This window comes from Artibeus jamaicensis, unplaced genomic scaffold (genome assembly GCF_021234435.1).
Source record: "Artibeus jamaicensis isolate MK-2021 breed Jamaican fruit bat unplaced genomic scaffold, CSHL_Jam_final contig_335, whole genome shotgun sequence".
Classification (NCBI taxonomy): Eukaryota; Metazoa; Chordata; class Mammalia; order Chiroptera; family Phyllostomidae; genus Artibeus; species Artibeus jamaicensis.
The window spans coordinates 3,184,636-3,203,469 of record NW_026521800.1 but is presented as its reverse complement, the minus strand read 5'-3'; the positions used below and the strand labels follow the sequence as shown (position 1 = coordinate 3,203,469).

The following is an 18,834-nucleotide window of genomic DNA, read 5'->3' as shown; positions in this document are numbered from 1 at the left end:
ACACCTAAGGTGCCTCTCCTCAAACGTAACAGGCACAAATAGACCAAAACCTTATGGCTCAAGAAGAACAGCTCAAAGCCCCAGAGCCAGTAACTCTAAGTGATGAAGAAATAGCCAAACTTTCAGATGCACAGTTCAAAACACTGGTGATCAGGATGCTCACTGAACTGGTTGATTTTAGTCACAAATTAGAGGAATATATGAAGGCTAAACTAATTGAAATGAAGGGAAATGCACAGGAAACCAATAGTCATAGAAAGGAAACTGGGACTCAAATCAAAGGAGTGGACCAGAAGGAGGAAACAACCAAACAGAAAAAAAGGAAGAAACAAGAACTAAAAAAAAATGAGGAGAGGCTTAGGAACCTTCAGGACATCTTTAAGTGTTTCAACATCTGAATTATAGGGGTGCCAGAAGGGGAAGAGGAACAGCAACAAGTGGAAAACTTAAATAATAAAGGAGAATTTCCCCAATCTGGCAAAGGAAATAGACTTCCAGGAAATCCAGGAAGCTCAGAGAGTCCCAAAGAAGTTGGGCCCAAGAGGGAACACACCAAGGCACATCATCATTACATTAGCCAACATTAAAATGAAGGAGAGAATCCTAGAAGCAGCAAGTGACAAGGGGACAGTCACCTACAAAAGAGTTCCCATCAGACTGTCAGCAGATTTCTCAAAAGAGACCTTACAGGCAAGAAGGGGCTGTAAAGAAGTATTCCAAGTCATGAAATCCAAAAACCTACAACCAAGATTGCTCTATCCAGCAAAACTTTCATTAGGATGGAAGGACAGATAGAGTGCTTCTCAGATAAGACCAAATTCAAGGAGTTCATCATCACCAAGCCCTTATTATATGAAATGTTAAAGGGACTTATCTAAGAAAAAGAAGATAAAAAAGATGAACAGTGAAAGGACAGCAAACTCACAGTTATTAAGAACCACACCTAAAACAAAAACAAACTAAGAGGACAGCTAGATCAGGAGCAGAACCATAGAAATGAAGATCACATGGAGGGTTAGCAACAGGGGAGTGGGAGAAGGAGAAGGGGGGAGAAGGTACAGAAAATAAGTAGCATAGACGGTAGGTAGAAAATAGATAGGGGGAGGACAAGAATAGTAGGGGAAATATAGAGTCTGAAGAACTTGAGACATGTGGTCATAAACTAAAAGGGAGGGGATGGTGGGGGCGTGAGCCAGGTGGAGGGGAATGAAGGTGGGGAATAGAACAACTGTAATGGCATAATCAATAAAATATATTTAAAAGAGTTAACAGTCTAGTAAAGAGTGACAAATTCCTTCTACCTACTTCTATAATGGTTACATAACATGAAACTACAGTTGGCCCTCCATATCTAATATCCATGGGTTCTGTATCCCCAGATTCAACCAATTTTGGACTGAAAATATCCAAAAAGAGTGTTAATTGCATTGCTGACATGTACACTATATTTAGGCCTATGATGACTGCATACGTACTGAACACATGCACACTTTTTCTTGTTATTTCCTAAATAATACAATATAACAACTACTGATACAGCATTTCCATTTTATTAGGAATTATAAGTAACCTACACATGATTTAGAGCACACAGGCAGCTATGTGTAGGTTATATGCAAATACTATGCCCTTTTATCTAAGGGACTGAGCACCTTTGGATTTTGGTGTCCTCTACAAGGGTCCTGGAACCAGTCCTCCTTGAATCCTGAGGGATGACTGCACAACCTTTGGAAATAATTATTTCTGCCTGATTTCTCAAGAACGCTTTCTGAACTGAGCTTTAAAGTTCATTCAACAAAGAAAGATAAGCAAGGGTAGAAATGGGAAGGCATTCCAAGGAAAGAAAAAATATGAAAAGATATGATAAAGTTTGAAAACCTGTGTTGGGGCATATATGCCACGCGTTCAATATTCTATAATTGAGAGGTAACAAGACAAACAGAAAACCTAGACATCAAAATAAAAACCTTGTGCTTCAAAGGATGCAAAAAACAGAGTAAAAAGGCAGCCTATGGAATGGGAGAAAAATATGTGTAAATCATACAGTGTTAATAATATTCAGAATACATAAAGAACTCCTTTAACTAAAAATTTAAAAATCTGATTAAAAAATGGACAAAAAATTTGAATAGACACATCACCAAAGAAAATATACAAATGGACAATAAGCACATGATAAGACTCTGAACAATATTTGAGAAATGCACATCAAAACTATGTGACACCACCTCGTACTTATCAGGACAGCTACTCAAAAAACCCCCAAGCTCCACAAAAATAAAACAAAATCAAAACCCTTGTACGTTGTTGATGGATATGTAAAATGGTGCAGTCACTAAGGAAAATAGCATGGCTGTTACTCACAAAATTAAAAGTAGAATTACCATATGATCCAGTAATTAATTCCACTTTTTCCCCTTAAATCCTGGCTCGAGGGACACATTTACCAATTTTTTGGGGGGGTGGGGAAGAGAGAGGGAAACATCAACTGGCTACCTCCTGTGTGTGCCCCAACTGGGCACTGAGCCTGCAACCTAGACATGTGCCCTGACTGGAAATCAAACCTGCAACTTTTTGGTGCATAGGACAATGCTCCAACTAAAGAAGTCACACTGGCCAGGGCCAGTAATTTCACTTTTGAGTCTACATCAAAAGAATTGAAAGCAGAATCTTGAAGAGATATTTGCATACCTATCTTCACAACAGCATTATTCAACAACAGCCAAAAGGTGGAAGCAACCAAAGTGTTCATAGATGGATGAATGGATAAACAAATGTGGTATGTACGTACAATGGAATTATTACTTCGTTTTCAAAAGAAGGGAATTCTGACACATTCTGTACCATGAATGAACTTTGAGGACATTATGCCAAGTGAAATAAGTCAGCTGAAAAAACTAATGGTGTATGATTCCACTTACGTCAGTAGTCAACATCACAGACCAAAAGGAGAATGGGCTGGGAGGAGGAAGAAATGGGGAGTTAGTGTTTACCTTGTGAAACAGCTTGTTTCACAAGATATAAAATTTTGTGGATGAATCGTTGTGATGGCTGGCTGCACAACAATGTGAACATACTCATTGCCAATGAACTGTACACTTAAATGGTTAAAATGGTAAATTTTGTACTTTGCATATTTTACCACAGTTTTTTAAGAATTGTGTGATTCAGAAGGGTCTCTGAGAAACAAGGGAAAGGAATTAATGACCAAAAGCTAACAACAGGTTTCTTATTAAATGTTTATAACTTCAACAGTCTATGTAATCTTGCCTAAAAATTAAAATCTGGCTTTACCATTGGCTTTTTACTATACTTTTGATTCCCCAAGCTGTGAAATCAGAAGGATGAGATCTTAGGAAGCTGTCAAATGAACAAAAATTATGCTGGGCAATTTGAGTTCTCAGAAGTGCCACATAAAGGCTAATCACTACTGCTATTTCCTGTTTTTTGGGTCTTTTTTTTTTCCTTCCTTGCCCCATCTCACCTTTAAGAGATAAGCGTCCATGTTCTCCTGCGTAATTGACGGGTCTGTGACAAATTCAAAGAGTTCCCGCACAGTCATCACAGCAACGTTGTGCTTCAGAAAGAAGTCTGTCAGGAGGAAAACATTTGTGACAGCTTTACTAGAGAAAAGGTTATTATTTCAACAACTTTACAGAGAAACAAAGAAATGAAAATATACTATCTGACAGCTAATGGTATAAGTATCATGCATTGAACGACTCAGTCTCAACATTTTATATCACCAGCTTCGCAGAGTACAGAACTAACATACACAAATAAGTTGGTAAAAAATTAAAATTTCTACTCACCATTGACATTGGCACAATCTTTTCTCAAGAATTCCAAGGCATGTGGGTGGTCATGCTCCACAGACTGAGAAACGTCAATGATGTACACACCCCCACCACTGTACCTGTGGGCCAGAGAGGCAGAGACTCTGATAAACACCAGCAAGGTACATAATCCCCTATGGTAACATGAGGGCTCAATTCAATGACTAAGGTCACCAAAGGCAGGAAATACATCCTGTACTGTGACCATGTGGAAGCCAACTTTAATACTCTTGAATTTAGCATGGTATCTTGGATTGGGGTTTTGTTTATTTTTTTAAAGGACATGAAATGACTTATGGGACATTCCTAAGAAACAAAACTTACAGCATGTTAAATTCACTGAGATCCGCATGAACAAGTCTGGCATCTTGATACATTATCCTCATGTATTGGATGACCTGCAGGTATAACTCCCGAGCCTTGGATTCTGATAACTGGATGTTTTTCAGGAGTGGTGCAGGCCTTTAATAAGAATGAAATGAACAATGAAGATAAAGTAACCAAGACAAGTTTTCTTGCTTTACACTGCATTTTTTATAGGCACTTCTCTTCTACAACTCATCACTGAACAATCTGGTCCACTACAGATGTACTATTCCAAAAAGCTGTCAACCAACGGGTACTTCCCCAGCTTACTGCACAAAATTATCCTCAAAAAAAGTGAACTTTGTTCTTCTGAAGCATTTTGAAACTTAAGAAGATAGAATAAGTGTTTAAAAATATTTTATTTATATATTCTTAGAGTGAAGGGAAAGGAAGGAGAAAGAGAGGGAAAGAAACATCAATGTGAGATACACTGATCAGCTGCCTCTCGTATGCGTGCCAACAGGAACCTAGCCCACAACCCAGGCACATGCCCTGACTGGGAATCGAACCTGTGACCATTTGCTTTGCTGGACAACACCCAAACAACTGAGCCACATCAGCCAGGGCAGTAAAATAAATTAATAACTCTGTGAATATAGTGGAAAAGAGTCATAAAAAATATTCCAAGATAAAATGAACTATTTAAATAGAAAATATTCACATATTGAGTAATTCAAAGCACTTAGAAATATAGTTCTGAGCATGTAACTATTAGGCCCTCTACATACTCACATGTCGTCTTTACCAATGAAACCCATGACAAGAACATGACTTCTTAGCAGGATAGGTTCTGGGCATGGGATCCCAGCTGCGTTTAGCCTGTGATATTAAAACAGACAAAAGGACAAATGAAAAGTCAAAACAACATCTAAAACAAATCACAATAGCTGCAGTACACAAGATTAATACTGCTGTTAGAAAATGGCACCAGGGCTTCTCATCTGTACTATCGTATTTCAAAAACTATTAAGACATTAGTGATTTAAAATTGCACCATTATGCACTACCAAGAACAACAATACAGTGGCAATTCAACCACAACATCCCAAGGCCTCTATATGTGGCCTTCCCAAATACTCTATCCAATTCCACAGATGTTGAACTGGGAAAAAATGTGAGTCTTAGAGTTGACAAAATACAGCAGCTACATCTGCAATGATCTTTTGAGTTGATAAGCCTGAACAACGATTAGCAAAAACAATGATTAGCTGGACTCATACCTAATAGCTAACTAAGTACATGCAGATTTCAGAAGGGCTTTCAAGACAAGCATCATTACCCGCTTAATACTAAAAAAGCTAGTGTGTCACCTGCGTACAGCATATTAGAAGGTGTCAGCTAACAAAACTTTCTAAAACTCTTAATACCTATTTTAAAATGATGCACCATTCTCACCACCTGAGCTAAGTCATTTCACTGTTTAAAATCCTGTAACAGCTCTTTATTTCCTCAGTACAAATTCTAAACATTTTTACATGGCTTCTAAGGCTCTTTAAATGATCCAGCCTTGCTGTATAAATGTGAATCATGGATTTTTACAACACAACATGAGGTAGCTCCTCCTTGTCCAAGTGTGTTTCAGCTTACCTCAGCAGGTCTAACAGAACTTACCCCTACAGTGTCCCTGTCTCTGAACAGAACCCCCTGGGATCTGCCAGCTGAGAAGATGGGATCTTCCCCTGGGAAGAGCTGAGGCCAATGCCCAAGGCACAGCACTGACGCACCCCCAGATAGTCACCTGATCAAGTTCCTCATTTCTTTTTCTGCCCAAGTTTTCACCATTTTTCTGGGGTTTCCTTTACAATAGCCATGACGAAACCTTGAATACGAAAAAGATATTTGTCATTTGAATCATTCCATTCTAGTTGTTTTTTAGGATTCAGAAATTAAGCCGATTGAAAAAAATACATCTGAGCTCACCTGAATTCCCCGCTTACATACTTGTCCCGATCTTTGAACACCAAAATAGAAGTTTTATAAATTTTAATTGCTCTGCTCTCTCCATTTGTTGTGCTAGCATGGTATACATTAGCCTGTTTTAAGTCAAAACCAAAGAAAATTACGTTTGTGTTAAATAAGTACAAATAGTATGTTACTTTTTCAATTTATTTGATTCTATCCTTGAAAGTTAAAAAAGTCAAGTGAACTGAAATAATATGCATAAAGAACATCTTTTGAATATGTGAATTAAAAGGTACAATAAGTATAGCTCCAAATGACGTATGTAGTAAAATCCAACTTAAATACATGTGAGAAGTGGTTTCCAACATTTTTATACCTCAGACATGTGAAAAATATCTGAAGACACCCTTATACCTCATGACTTATAAATTAAATTTTACTGAGAACTGTTTCCCATAGAATTAATGGCTAATTTAGCACTGGCTTGTGTAGCTCAGTGCACTGAGTGCCAGTCTGTGAAACAAAGGGTCATCTGTTCGATCCCCAGTCAAGGCACATGGCTGGGTTGCAGGCTGGGTTCCTAATAGGGGGCACGTGAGAGGCAATCAAACACTGACGTCTCTCCATTTCTCCCTCCCTTCCCCTCTCTCTAAAAATGAATAAAATCTTTTTAAAAACTTACTAATTTAAAAACACCATGCTTGTCTTTCTGCATATCCATATATAAAAAAATGAGAGACAATAACTGACTCATAGAAACTAGACCATAAGCCCCACCCCTTTTATTAACTCTCTGATTGGGACTCAGGCCTGTAGTAACCTGACCATTAGCACTAGTTGGACTCAACAATGTGGAAAGTAACGGCAGTGAAAAGGCACAATTACGTGCACAACTTCCTTCCTAGCTATAAATATTAATAAAGCCATTTTAAAAAATACTGATTAAACTACCTAGCTTATATAGTTTTTCCTTTTAAAGGCACATTTTATTTCTGAGTGCCTTCATTTCATTTGTTATCTGAAACAAGAACTAACATGAAAACACTCAGGCATCCAAAGAAAAGCTCACTTCTTTTCCTGTGCTAATGCAGCCATTTATCTCTGATATCACTCCTCTAGTCAACATCTTGAATAATATCATTCTTGTTCTGGGATCCAACACCTAAAAAAAAAATAGAAAGTTCAGAAAGATATTGAAGAATCTGACAATAAACTGAAGAGCTTAACAGTACCATGAAATCTTGGCTGGCTAAATGAAAATTGCTATTATGGTGTTTTTATTTAATCTAATTTTTAGTAGAGAGAATAGGAGGTGAGGGCCAAAGGAGTCAGAGAGACAATAAACCAACAAGTTCATTCAGTCACAGAAATCAAAGACTACCAAGTCCAAAGGAGGCAGTAATTGACTTTAGACCAGCATTTGCTAATAGAAATATAATGTAAACTATGTAAGCAATTTTACATTTTTCTAGTCACCACATTAAAAGATATAAAAGATAATACATTTAGATGTACTTATTCCAATATATCTAAAATATTATCTTTTTAGTATGTAATTGTTATAAAAAGTTATTAGTGAGAGATTTAATATTCCGTTTTTCAGCCTGTCTTAAAGATATGGTGTGTTTTTTACATTTATAGCATGTCTCAGTTTGTATCAGCCACATTTCAAGTGCTCAATGGCCACTTTCTTTGAACCAGGGGTCAGCACCCTACAGCTCATGAGTCATCTCCAGGCTGTGGCTGGTATTTCTACAGCCTGCAAACTAAGAATGGTTTTTTACACTTTAAAATAGTTGTTAAAAAAAATATTGTGCCCTGACTAATGTGGCTCAGTTGGTTGGGCAATGTGACAGTTTGACTCCCAATCAGGGCACATGCTTGGGTTGCAGGTTCCATTCTGGTCAGGGCATGTATGAGAGGCAACCAATCAATGTTTCCCTCTCACATTGATGTTTCTCTCCTTCCCTTCCCTCTTCCCTGTAAAAATTAGTAAATAAATAAATAAAATCTTTTATTAAAAAAAATTTTTTTAAATAAAAAAGGATTGTCAGCCACAACACTTAATGTACTTATCCTTTACCTCTTTAAAAGAGTTTATGGCCCCTTGCTATAGATGATTAGTCCTGGGAAGGGTCTCCTTCAAAGTCAGAGCAGTCAGCTTTGAGTAAAAATGACCCAAAAGTCTTCTCTAACAAACACAAGGCAATGAATTAAAGTCTTCTCCTGTCAATGTCTGAAGATGAAGCAGCCACATATTTATATGCAATTTCAAGGGACACCTGCATAAGCTCTTCGTGACTCAGGCGGCCCCTCCAGCTCCATTAAGTGAGCCAATGTCAACTGGCCAAATCTAACTATATGAGAATAGCAATTTTTCAACTGGTGTGCCGCTAGAATTTTTAAAACATGCAATACCTGAGTACGAAGTCTGGGGAACTGACCTCTTCCATTAAGATTATCACATAAAAAAATGACAAGAGCCAACACAACAATAGCTGCCTGGTGTGAATGAAATCAAAATTATACCTAAGTGTTTTGTCAGACTGGCAAAAAATATAACTCAGGGGTGGTAACAGTATGTTTACAGTTGCACTGTCACTTTTTAAAAAAGATTTTAATTTTGGAGAGAAGGAATGGGAGAAAGAGAGGGTGAGAAATATCAATCAGTTGCTTATCATAGTCCTAATGAGGACTGAACCCGCAGCCCGATTAAGTGCCCTGACCGGGAATCTAGTTGACAACTTTTGCTTTGTGGGATGATGCCCAACCAACTAAGCCACACCAGTTGGGGTGCACTGTGATACTCTTGAGTTAACAAACTTATTGTAATAATCATAACCTGAGTGTTTTTTTCATACAAACAACTGTAAATGTACTTTTGCCCACCCCTGCATATGTTTTGGTGTTCTGTAAAATTTTAGTTACTCATTTATGTGTGCCATGAGACGAAAAAGACTGACAATCACTACTCCAGGGTCTATCCTTCAACGAGGTGGCTGTGGTCATGCCAGAAACCTAAGGCTTATACAAACAAAATAACCTTAAAAGATTGCAGGACTAAACCCCAAACTACAAACAGTGGCACTGGCAGATAATGAAAGGAAAGTGAGTGAACAGGCAATAACTAACATTCCCTCTCTAACTGCACAGGTAAACAGCAGTAGTATAAGCTGGTTGAGCATAGAAATCTAGACAGAGACCCGGGCTTCTGCAAAACTAGTAGGTAGCCAAGTTAGGGGAATAGAAAGGGCATATGAAAACAGTTTAAAAACAAAATAGGGAAAGAGAAATATAATAAACTTAAAAATGTGTTTTGTAAGAGTCAAAATATATACCATCATTCAAAATTCATTTCAAAAGAGAAAAAGAAGGGGTTTTCTGCCTGAGTTATTTTAAAATCTTTGAAAGTTGAAGCTGCCTCATCTCTCTGAGCTGGACTACACTTTGTTTTCAATCACATACACACAAATATCACACAAAATAAATAAATTAGAGGACAATGAAGATACAAGTCCAGACCTGTTCCTGCTGGACTAAATGTGAAATTCTCCAATTCCACAAATGGTTCTAGAGTACAAGTTGGGTGTTACTCCTTTGGGGATTGAGGTATGTTATAAAAGGGGTGCTTATGTCTTAAACCAAAGAGGCCACTATTCCAAAATATGCACATGTGTTGGTGGAAAGTGAATGATAGGTTGCAGTAGCAATGTTCTGACCCTTTTTATCTCTTTGTTCACATAAAAAATCTGGGTCTATGCTAACATCCAATCTCAGCCCTCTACATGTGGGAAAACTAAGGGCCAACTTTTCCCCGTTGTTAAATAGAAAGAACCAAACAAGCATACCCTGGTGATTTCTAAACCAAGTAAGGGATTTCTAACTGAAAATTTTAAGGCATTACTTGTGTGTGTGTCTCTCACACACTACCACCCACCTACTTTGTGGAAGAAACCTGACCTACCTTCTAAGAGAGTTCACAAAATTCCTGCAGACCTTGTTTAAGACAAAAGATATCTAGTTATACAGTCAATCCTGCGTCCCCTAAGATGAAAGCACTGCATGGTGGCCAGAGTGAGGCATGACTCCACTCTGTCTGCTAACAGTTCTATTATAAATAAAACAAAATGTAGATCTCTAAACTCAAAATTATAAAGAATAATTTTATACAAGAGTAATTTTAGGTAACATTAGAATTAAACGAGAAGAATAAAAGCAAGCTACAATTCAAAGAGAAAAGAAATGCTACTTTAAAATAAGAACTTGTAATATTTACATTGTACCTGTTCTACAGTTGCTCTGTCTGCCTTATCTTTGATGCGATACCTAACCAAAAACAAAACAGTATACGTGACATTCAAAATTCAGCCAGAAAAGCCAAAATAAAAAGTTTCTACAGGCACATTATTCCATGAAATTCCTTAGTATGTAGTTTCTTTAAAAACAGATTTCAGGATCTTATGGTTTAATCATTCAGTGAAGCTTCTTTCATTTCCCCTTAATAAGAATTCAGTTCCCAAGGGCAAAAGGCGCACATTTGCAATGAAAATAATTCTATCCAAGTTTTAGGAGCATTAAATATAAAGAACAAGTGAGGTAACATGAACTATGCTATAAAAAAGAAAAGATTAAGTCTACACTGTCCTTCAAATCTTTAATTATTCTATTACTACAGAATTAAAGTCAATTCATGAGGCTTTCTCTTTAGAGTGCTTTTCTTCAGACGTAAGTCCAGGCATCATTTGAAGACAGTTACTGAGTTCTGTATTAAAATGCAAAATCTGACTAGCTTCAGTTCACATACTAAATGACTCAATTAGTACGCTAACCTCAGTTAATAAAGATTCAAACACAAAGATTCGGACACATCAATGAAATAACAAATGACCATAGTGTTTCTCAAAAAGCTATTATCTCTTGTGCACAACAATAAACCAGAAAAAAATTGGTTTTCGGTCATAAACTAGTTTTTAAGTTCAATCCTAACATTACTAATTGTATAATCTTAGTGTCATTCTCTATAATATATTGTTAATGCCTCAGAGTTAACAGCATATAGAAATTAGGCAGATCGTACACAACTGATTTTGAGAACAGAAGTGTAAATGCAATCTATTTTCAATTATAACAGTATTTAGTGTTAAATCTTATCTTGATTAAAAAATAATGGAAGGGAATAACTTTTAATAAATCATAAAAAGGGAACATTTTTATGCTAAGATTTAAACATTTTAGAAGTTTAACATTTGAACAAAAATTTACAAACATTGTTATCCTAAGAGCACATTTGTAAATTTCATAATAGTACAGTTTTACCACATATTTCTAAAGAAGTCTCACTTAATATCTTAACTTACAAAGGCATAAGATATCCTCATTTAAGTACACACACACAACACACACAAACCCACAAACCCCAACCCCCTCCCCAAAATCCTCGGCAAAGAATTATGACCAGTACACCACTTAATCTGTCTAGAATTAGTCCCTATCAACCATGATTTAATAGTTAAAATATTACTTACATGTCTGCTTCCTTTTGTCTAGACTTTTCAGTGACTTTATTTATGACGGAATCAGTAACATTTAGTTTTTCTAAAAATAGAAAAAATCCACAATGTAAACACGTAGAATAGAAAGACATCAATAGTCTTTCTGAATAGGATACTTCTCCCCTCTTCTCTATTATCTGAATATTTTATTATACATAAAATATATTTTAGTAATGAAAAACATTTTTCATGTTTTTAAAGGTAAGCACTAAGTTGTGTTTCCTTAATAACAAGTGTCGCTTTCATCACTGCTGCTGTAATTTGTGAGCCATAGAAATCTAGATATAGAAACTCCTAAAAAATACTATATCTGCACCTGTTGAATTTCAGACACTTAATGTTTTGTACAACTAATATAGATAATGCAACTGCCTGGATTTCAAGTTGAATTCTAAAAACTTGTTTCATTTCAAATTATAGGTCCATGATAGGCAGTGACAGGTTATGAGATGCTGGGCTATGTTAATAACAAGTCAATGTCTACAAGAGAAAGATGACCATGTATTTTTCAAGAGGTGGTAGCTCAAAACATTCTGACTCCTTACATGCAGCAGCTCACTAAATGACTAATGCCTACATAAAATGTCCCTGGTAAACAAAATCTAATTATAGTCAATGTTCTGGTATTTTCAACATCCTATCATTACATAATCCAACTATAAAACCTAATACAAAACAGACAACCACCTGAAAGTATCTATTTGTACAACAGGCAAGAAAAAAGAACTGAGAAAGTCTTTCCCTTGAAGCAATGTTTTTAAATTACCAAGCGTTTATTTTTTTTAAGCATTATTCAGTCAGTAACACTGAATAATATACTAATTTCTTGATCCAATAAAATTTTATAACAATTCATGTATTTCTGAAGAATTTCCCCATGGCCTAGTGAGGAAATATATTTTACAAACTCACCTAGATTAATTTTATTCTCATATTTCCGTAAGACCTTGTCTGCTGGAGTAGACATTTTGGCTGAATTGTAGTTGGAAGGCTGTCGATTTGCCTAGAAGAAGTAAGTTCCAGAATTTAAGGCACTAGATATATATACAAATCATCACGTTTTTTTCTCTTGGTTCACTGTTAACTATTAAAGCATTGATACTTAGAGGTGTACCCTAATAAAAGGTAAAAATCAATCAAATTGCCTCAAATGTTTTTAAAAGGCATTTGAAACACAAGGTGAAAGTTACTGGCTAAAACAAAGGGTTTGCACAATCTGGGTGGTTTTGTCAAAACCTTTTAACAACATATTCCTCATTATTATAAATAAAATTTAATGCATTTTTCTAATTTGACTGGCTTATAAATCTAAAACTTGGATATGTTCATTTGTGCCCAAAATAAATGGTAATGAGCCAGGACCAATAACCAACTGGTTCTAAGAATTTCATTCTGGGCCTAGTATCTCAAGAAAAGGACAGTGAGAATGAGGCTTAACATTTAGACTGGTGCAATGTACAAACTTCGATAATGGCAAAATGAGAAAAAGAGGTGACATCCAGAACACATAAATAAGAAAAGAATATACATAAAAAGGACCTATAATAATTACTGTTTCAATCCTGTTATCAAAGCCTGGAATTTGGAGGCTGAGTTGTTTCTTGATCGCACAAAACTTAAAATTTTTCCATTAAAGTTTTAAGATAAATTTTAAATTAAAATCATAAAATTTCACGGTACAAAACACAGATAAATTTTAATCATCTATAATCCCCGTGCCCAAAGATAACAGTTAACATTTAAGTACATATAGTTTTTTCCCTAGCTTTACTAAAAAAGCTAGGAAGACTGTTGAGACATTGTTGAAAAAATGTCTCACCCGTGCATCAATGAAAGAGTTACCAAAACAAGACTACAAATGTGAAATTTCTTTGGTTATTTAAAAAATGCATGCATTCTAGAACAGAAGAGCTGTTTTAATTTTGAAAGAAATGTTTTTTATTTTCTCCCCTCCCTATCTTTTTGGGAACCTTTATGCTTCAGTAAGGTGCACTATATTAATCCCATGGCTCTGTAAACTCCTGACACTTGGTACTCCCAATTTGAGAAGCAGGCTTTACATGGTTTGGTAGCTTGTGTTTTGAACATGGTAGAAGATGGTAGATCATGAATGTATTCCCACATCATTAATATAGTCTTCTATTGTAACATTTTCTGGCTGCATAATATCCCATTCTGTGAACCAGCCCCATAGCAAATTTAATCAAGGTTGGTTTATTTTTTCCCCTTTCTTTTTTAAATCCTCACCCAAGGATATGTTTCAATTGATTTTAGAGTGAAAGGAAGGGGGATACAGAGAGACAGAGAGAACAGGAGAGAGAAACACTGATGTGAGAGACAAACATCAATTGGTTGCCTCCTGCACACACCCTAACCAGGGATCAAGCCCACAACCTAGGTATGTGCCCTGACTAGGATCTGAACCTGCAACTTTTTTTTGGCATACCAGACAACACTCAAACCAGCTGAACCACCTAGTCAGGGCAAGGTTGTTCTCAAGGTTCCTCTACTAGAAACAATACTGGAGGATCATTTTGTAGCTAAATCTTGGTATACTCCCAGAATAATTTCTGAGTAGTTATTTTATAAGGTTTTATCAATACCAGGTTATCTTCCAAATACCTGTACCTATTTATTAGACCATCAGTTATATATATTGTGTCTCTGTCAGCCATATAGGTTAAAAAAAAGCATCTCTACCTATTTAATCTGCATTTCTTTAATTACTAATGAAACTGAACCTTTTCCGCATTGGTAGAAAACTATCAAGTCCTTTCTTGACAAGATTTTTAAGCTCATTATTTTATGACAACTTACATATCTCTTTTTAAATGTATTCATTATATAAGGAATCCATATCTGTGATATTACTGAAATATGGAAAGAATGAAGAATAAAAATTAATAAAGGCTGGGGCTACTGAGCAATATAACCTAAAGAAAATCTTTCGGTTATTCAATTCCAGAACCAAAGAAAGTCCTTTATAAAGATGGGCCCTGACCTGTGTGGCTCAGTTAGTTGAGCACTATTCCACAAACTAAGGTTGCTGGTTCAATGCTTGGTCAGGGCACATGCCTGGGTAGCAGCCTGGTCCCTTCTCAGAGTACGTGAGAGACAATCAATTGATGTTACTCTCACACATGGATGTTTCCCTTTCTTTCTCCCTCCCTTACCCTCTCTCTAAAAATAAATTAAATATTTTAAAAGAAAACATATAGACACATACAAGATGGCAGGGTGTTAAGCAGATATTATACTCACCACCTACCAGGACAAAACTGGAATCACAATTAAAATATAGAGCAAGCAACCTAAATAACTGTTGGGAACCACCCTGCCTGGTTTTAGAAGCTGTAATTCCCCCATGGCTAAGGCTGAGTGAGTGACCTGAGGAGGACCATAAACCACTAAGGAGACAAAGCTTATCTCCCTGGCAGGAGCACCACTTCTGCTCCTTTTACTTCGTCCATAACTGGCCCCCAATGCTTGATTGGTTAGCCAATGACAGGTAAGATTCCCTAAGGGGGGGACAATCTAAGACAGGCACAATCACATGGAGGCCCCAAGGAAGGACTTGGAGGTCTACAGCAAAAAGGGGTGATGGACCCTTGCCCCTCGGCTTTGACAGCCTGAGTCCTTATTCTGTCTGCAAGATATCTCCCAATTTTTTGGTTGCCTTCCTTCCCCAGCCTGACTTAAGCCTGAAACAATGACAGACTTAAGCCTGAAACAGGGTGGTACAGCCCTGTGCTAGAAAGGGTGGGTTCCCCAAGTGATAAGGCCTAAGAAAGAATATGTAAAATCCTGTGAAACCTGCTTTGCTAAGAATGCTCTCAATTAAATGATAAAGGTCCGAGCAGGAAATGAGTTTGTTTCCCAAAGTTTTGTAGCCCTTTAGCTAACAGACCCTGACTCAGAATAAGCCCTCAGAGTTCTTTGTATGTTATTTATTGTTTGATCCTTACTGCCTAACAATGGTTAATGAGCTTTTATCTGTATTCCTGTGCAAAATGAACCCAATAAAAGCCCACTGAGGAAAAGGCTCTGAGCCATTCTTTGAGAGATCAGCCATCTTTCCTCCCCAAGTAAATCATGTCTTGGTAGACTTATTCTCAACCGTGGTGGCCAGGGGGGCCCTGCAAGCGGAGCCCCCCCCCCCCAAATAACCAACTGAAGACCAGCTGAAGAGCAGTCTTATAACCAAAGATTTACAGAAGCCGCCACCACATCAAGACTGATAGGAAGGGTGGGAACACAAAAAGGGCTGGCTCTGCTCCCACAGGTGGTGGCTGAGATCCTGGATGGATATCTCAGCTGCATACAAAAGGTTCTCTCTGAGAGACGTGGGGTCTCAACCCCAAGCTGGGCTCCCGAGCCCAGAGCACCAGAGCCAGAAAGAGGTACCCATATTAAAACTGGCTATGAAAATCAGCAAAGATTCTATCTGCCATGAAAAGGCAGAGATCTGCTAGAGACACATGTGGTTTCTTAAAGGGCCAACACACAAAATCTTGTTTTACTCATCCTAGGCTCCTATGAAGGAAGGGCAGAGGGGATTAGAGTCATGTGAGAAGAAACTGGGTTTGTGGCTCTGGGGGACAGAGCTCAAGGGACAGAAGCTAGGATCCCTGTGCTGCATATATCTCCCACACTGCAGACATTTTTGCATTTCCATCCATATGGTATTAGCCTGGGGGAATGCAATAGCCTCATACTCTGGATTCCCTCTCACTCTACCTTGTAGAGAGGTTGTACCCCACTGAGGAGTCAGCTACCAGGGCCCATGTATAGAGGTCTGGACAGGCTCAGGGTGTTTCAGCAACTGAGTTGTGTGGCTTTGAGACAGAGGCCATTCCCCCTGACTTTTCCATGAACTGACTGGCACCTCCCCCTCATGAAAGACCTGCTAGCCACATTCTCCAGGATCCCAGCAGCTTCACCCTGCTGAGATCAGACTCCTGGGTCGGACTGAACTGTGTGGCTCTAAAGCAAGATTATGTGGAAGTTCGTTCAGAAGACTCATATACCGAGCAACATATTTCTAGTGAAGATGAATTAGACAAGAGAAATATTTTTTAAAAAGATAAAAAATCAAAGTGGAGCAAAAATCCAATAAAACTCAAAGTAGAAAACAGCTACAAAATATTTTGTGTCGACAGCCCAGAGCAAGCAGAAGGAAGGAAATAACCAAGATTAGAGCAGAATTAAATGACATAGAAACTAAAAGCACAATTTTAAGGATCAATGAATCCAGGAGTTGGTTCTTTGAGAAGATAAACAAAATAGACAAGCCTTTAAGTAGGCTCATCAAGAAAAGAAGAGAGAGGACACAAATAAACACAATCAGAAATGAAAGAGGAGAGATTACAACTGATACCACAGAAATAGAAGGGATTGTAAGAAATTACTATGAAGAACTGTATGCCAAGAAATTTGAAAACCTAGGGAAAATGGACACATTTCTAGAAAAATACAATCTTCCAAAACTCAATGAAAATGAAGCAGAAAATCTAAATACACCAATAACGGCAAAAGAAATTGAGGCAGTAATCAAAAAACTCCCATCACACAAAAGCCCTGGACCAGATGGTTCCACAGGAGAATTCTACAAAGCATTTAAGGAAGAGCTAACCCCTATTCTCCGCAGACTATTCCAAAAAATCCAGAAGGATGGAAAACTCCCAAATTCTTTCTATGAAGCCAGCATCATCTTAATTCCAAAACCAGATAGAGACACAACAAAGAAAGAAAACTTCAGGCCAATATCACTGATGAACACAGATGCTAAAATAAAATCCTCAACAAAATATTGGCAAATCGCATTCAACAATATATCAAAAAGATCATACACCATGACCAAGTGGGATTCATCCCAGGGATGCAAGGATGGTTCAATATTCGCAAATAAGTAAATGTAATATATCACATAATCAAAAGCAAAGACAAAAATCACATGATCATATCAATAGATGCGGAAAAAGCTTTCGATAAGGTACAACACCCATTTATGATAAAAACACTCAGCAAAATGGGAATACAGGGAGCATTTCTCAAAATAATAAAGGCCATATATGAGAGACCTACAGCCAATATCATACTCAATGGGAAAAAGCTAAAAGCTTTTCCACTAAGATCAGGAACAAGACAAGGTTGTCCACTTTCACCACTTCTATTCAATATAGTATTGGAAGTTTTAGCCACAGCGATCAGGCAAGAAAAGGAAATAAAAGGCATCCAAATAGGAAAGGAGGAAGCAAAATTGTCACTGTTTGCAGATGACATGATAGTGTACATGGAAAATCCTATAGACTCTACCAAAAAACTGCTCAAACTAATTAATGAATTTGGCAAAACAGCTGGTTACAAAGTCAATATCCAGAAATCAAAGGCATTTTTGTATACCAACAGTGAATCAGTAGAAGCAGGAATCAAGGAAAAAATCCCATTCGATATAGCAAAAAGAAAAATAAAATATCTGGGAATAAACCTAACTAAGGAGGTAAAAGACCTGTATGCAGAAAACTACACAGCCCTGAAGAAAGAAATCAAGGAAAACACAAACAAATGGAAACACATACCTTGTTCATGGATTGGAAGAATTAACATCATCAAAATGTCCATACTACCCAAAGCAATATACAGATTCAATGCAATACCTATTAAAGTACCAATGGCATATTTCACAGACATAGAACAAACACTTCGAAAATTTATATGGAACCATAAACAAGCCCGAATAGCAGCTGCTCTTTTGAGAAAGAAGAACAAAGTAGGAGGGATCACAATACCTGATATCGAACTGTATTACAAAGCCACTGTAATCAAAACAGCCTGGTACTGGCATAAAAACAGACACATAGACCAATGGAACAGAACAGAGAGCCCAGAAATCAACCCAACTCTACAGTCAATTAATATTTGACAAAGGGGGCAGTAATATAAAATGGAGTAAAGATAGCCTCTTCAACAAATGGTGTTGGGAGAACTGGACAGCTACGTGCAAAAAAAATGAAACTTGAGCACAGACTTACACCATACACCAAAATAAATTCAAGGTGGATAAAAGACTTAAATGTAAGTTGTAACACCATTAAAGTCCTAGAGGAGAACATCGGCAAGAAAATCTCAGATATTTCACGCAGCAACTTTTTTACTGATATGTCCCCTAGAGCAAGGAA

The 18,834-nt window shown here is 37.2% G+C and overlaps 1 protein-coding gene across 3 annotated transcripts in view; it reads right to left on the bottom strand.

Moving 5' to 3' along the window:
* RIOK1 (RIO kinase 1) overlaps positions 1-18,834 on the bottom strand; it is a 35,326-nt gene that overhangs the window by 8,129 nt on the left and 8,363 nt on the right. For all 3 annotated transcript variants that reach the window (XM_053664072.1, XM_053664073.1, XM_037165522.2), the window contains exons 3-12: positions 12,569-12,659; positions 11,630-11,699; positions 10,388-10,430; positions 7,174-7,266; positions 6,123-6,235; positions 5,941-6,021; positions 4,935-5,021; positions 4,161-4,298; positions 3,813-3,916; positions 3,485-3,591 (exon numbers count right to left, since the gene is read on the bottom strand). In XM_053664072.1, coding sequence (XP_053520047.1) covers positions 3,485-3,591; positions 3,813-3,916; positions 4,161-4,298; positions 4,935-5,021; positions 5,941-6,021; positions 6,123-6,235; positions 7,174-7,266; positions 10,388-10,430; positions 11,630-11,699; positions 12,569-12,659 — 927 coding nt within the window. The remainder of the gene's footprint in view (positions 1-3,484; positions 3,592-3,812; positions 3,917-4,160; positions 4,299-4,934; positions 5,022-5,940; positions 6,022-6,122; positions 6,236-7,173; positions 7,267-10,387; positions 10,431-11,629; positions 11,700-12,568; positions 12,660-18,834) is intronic.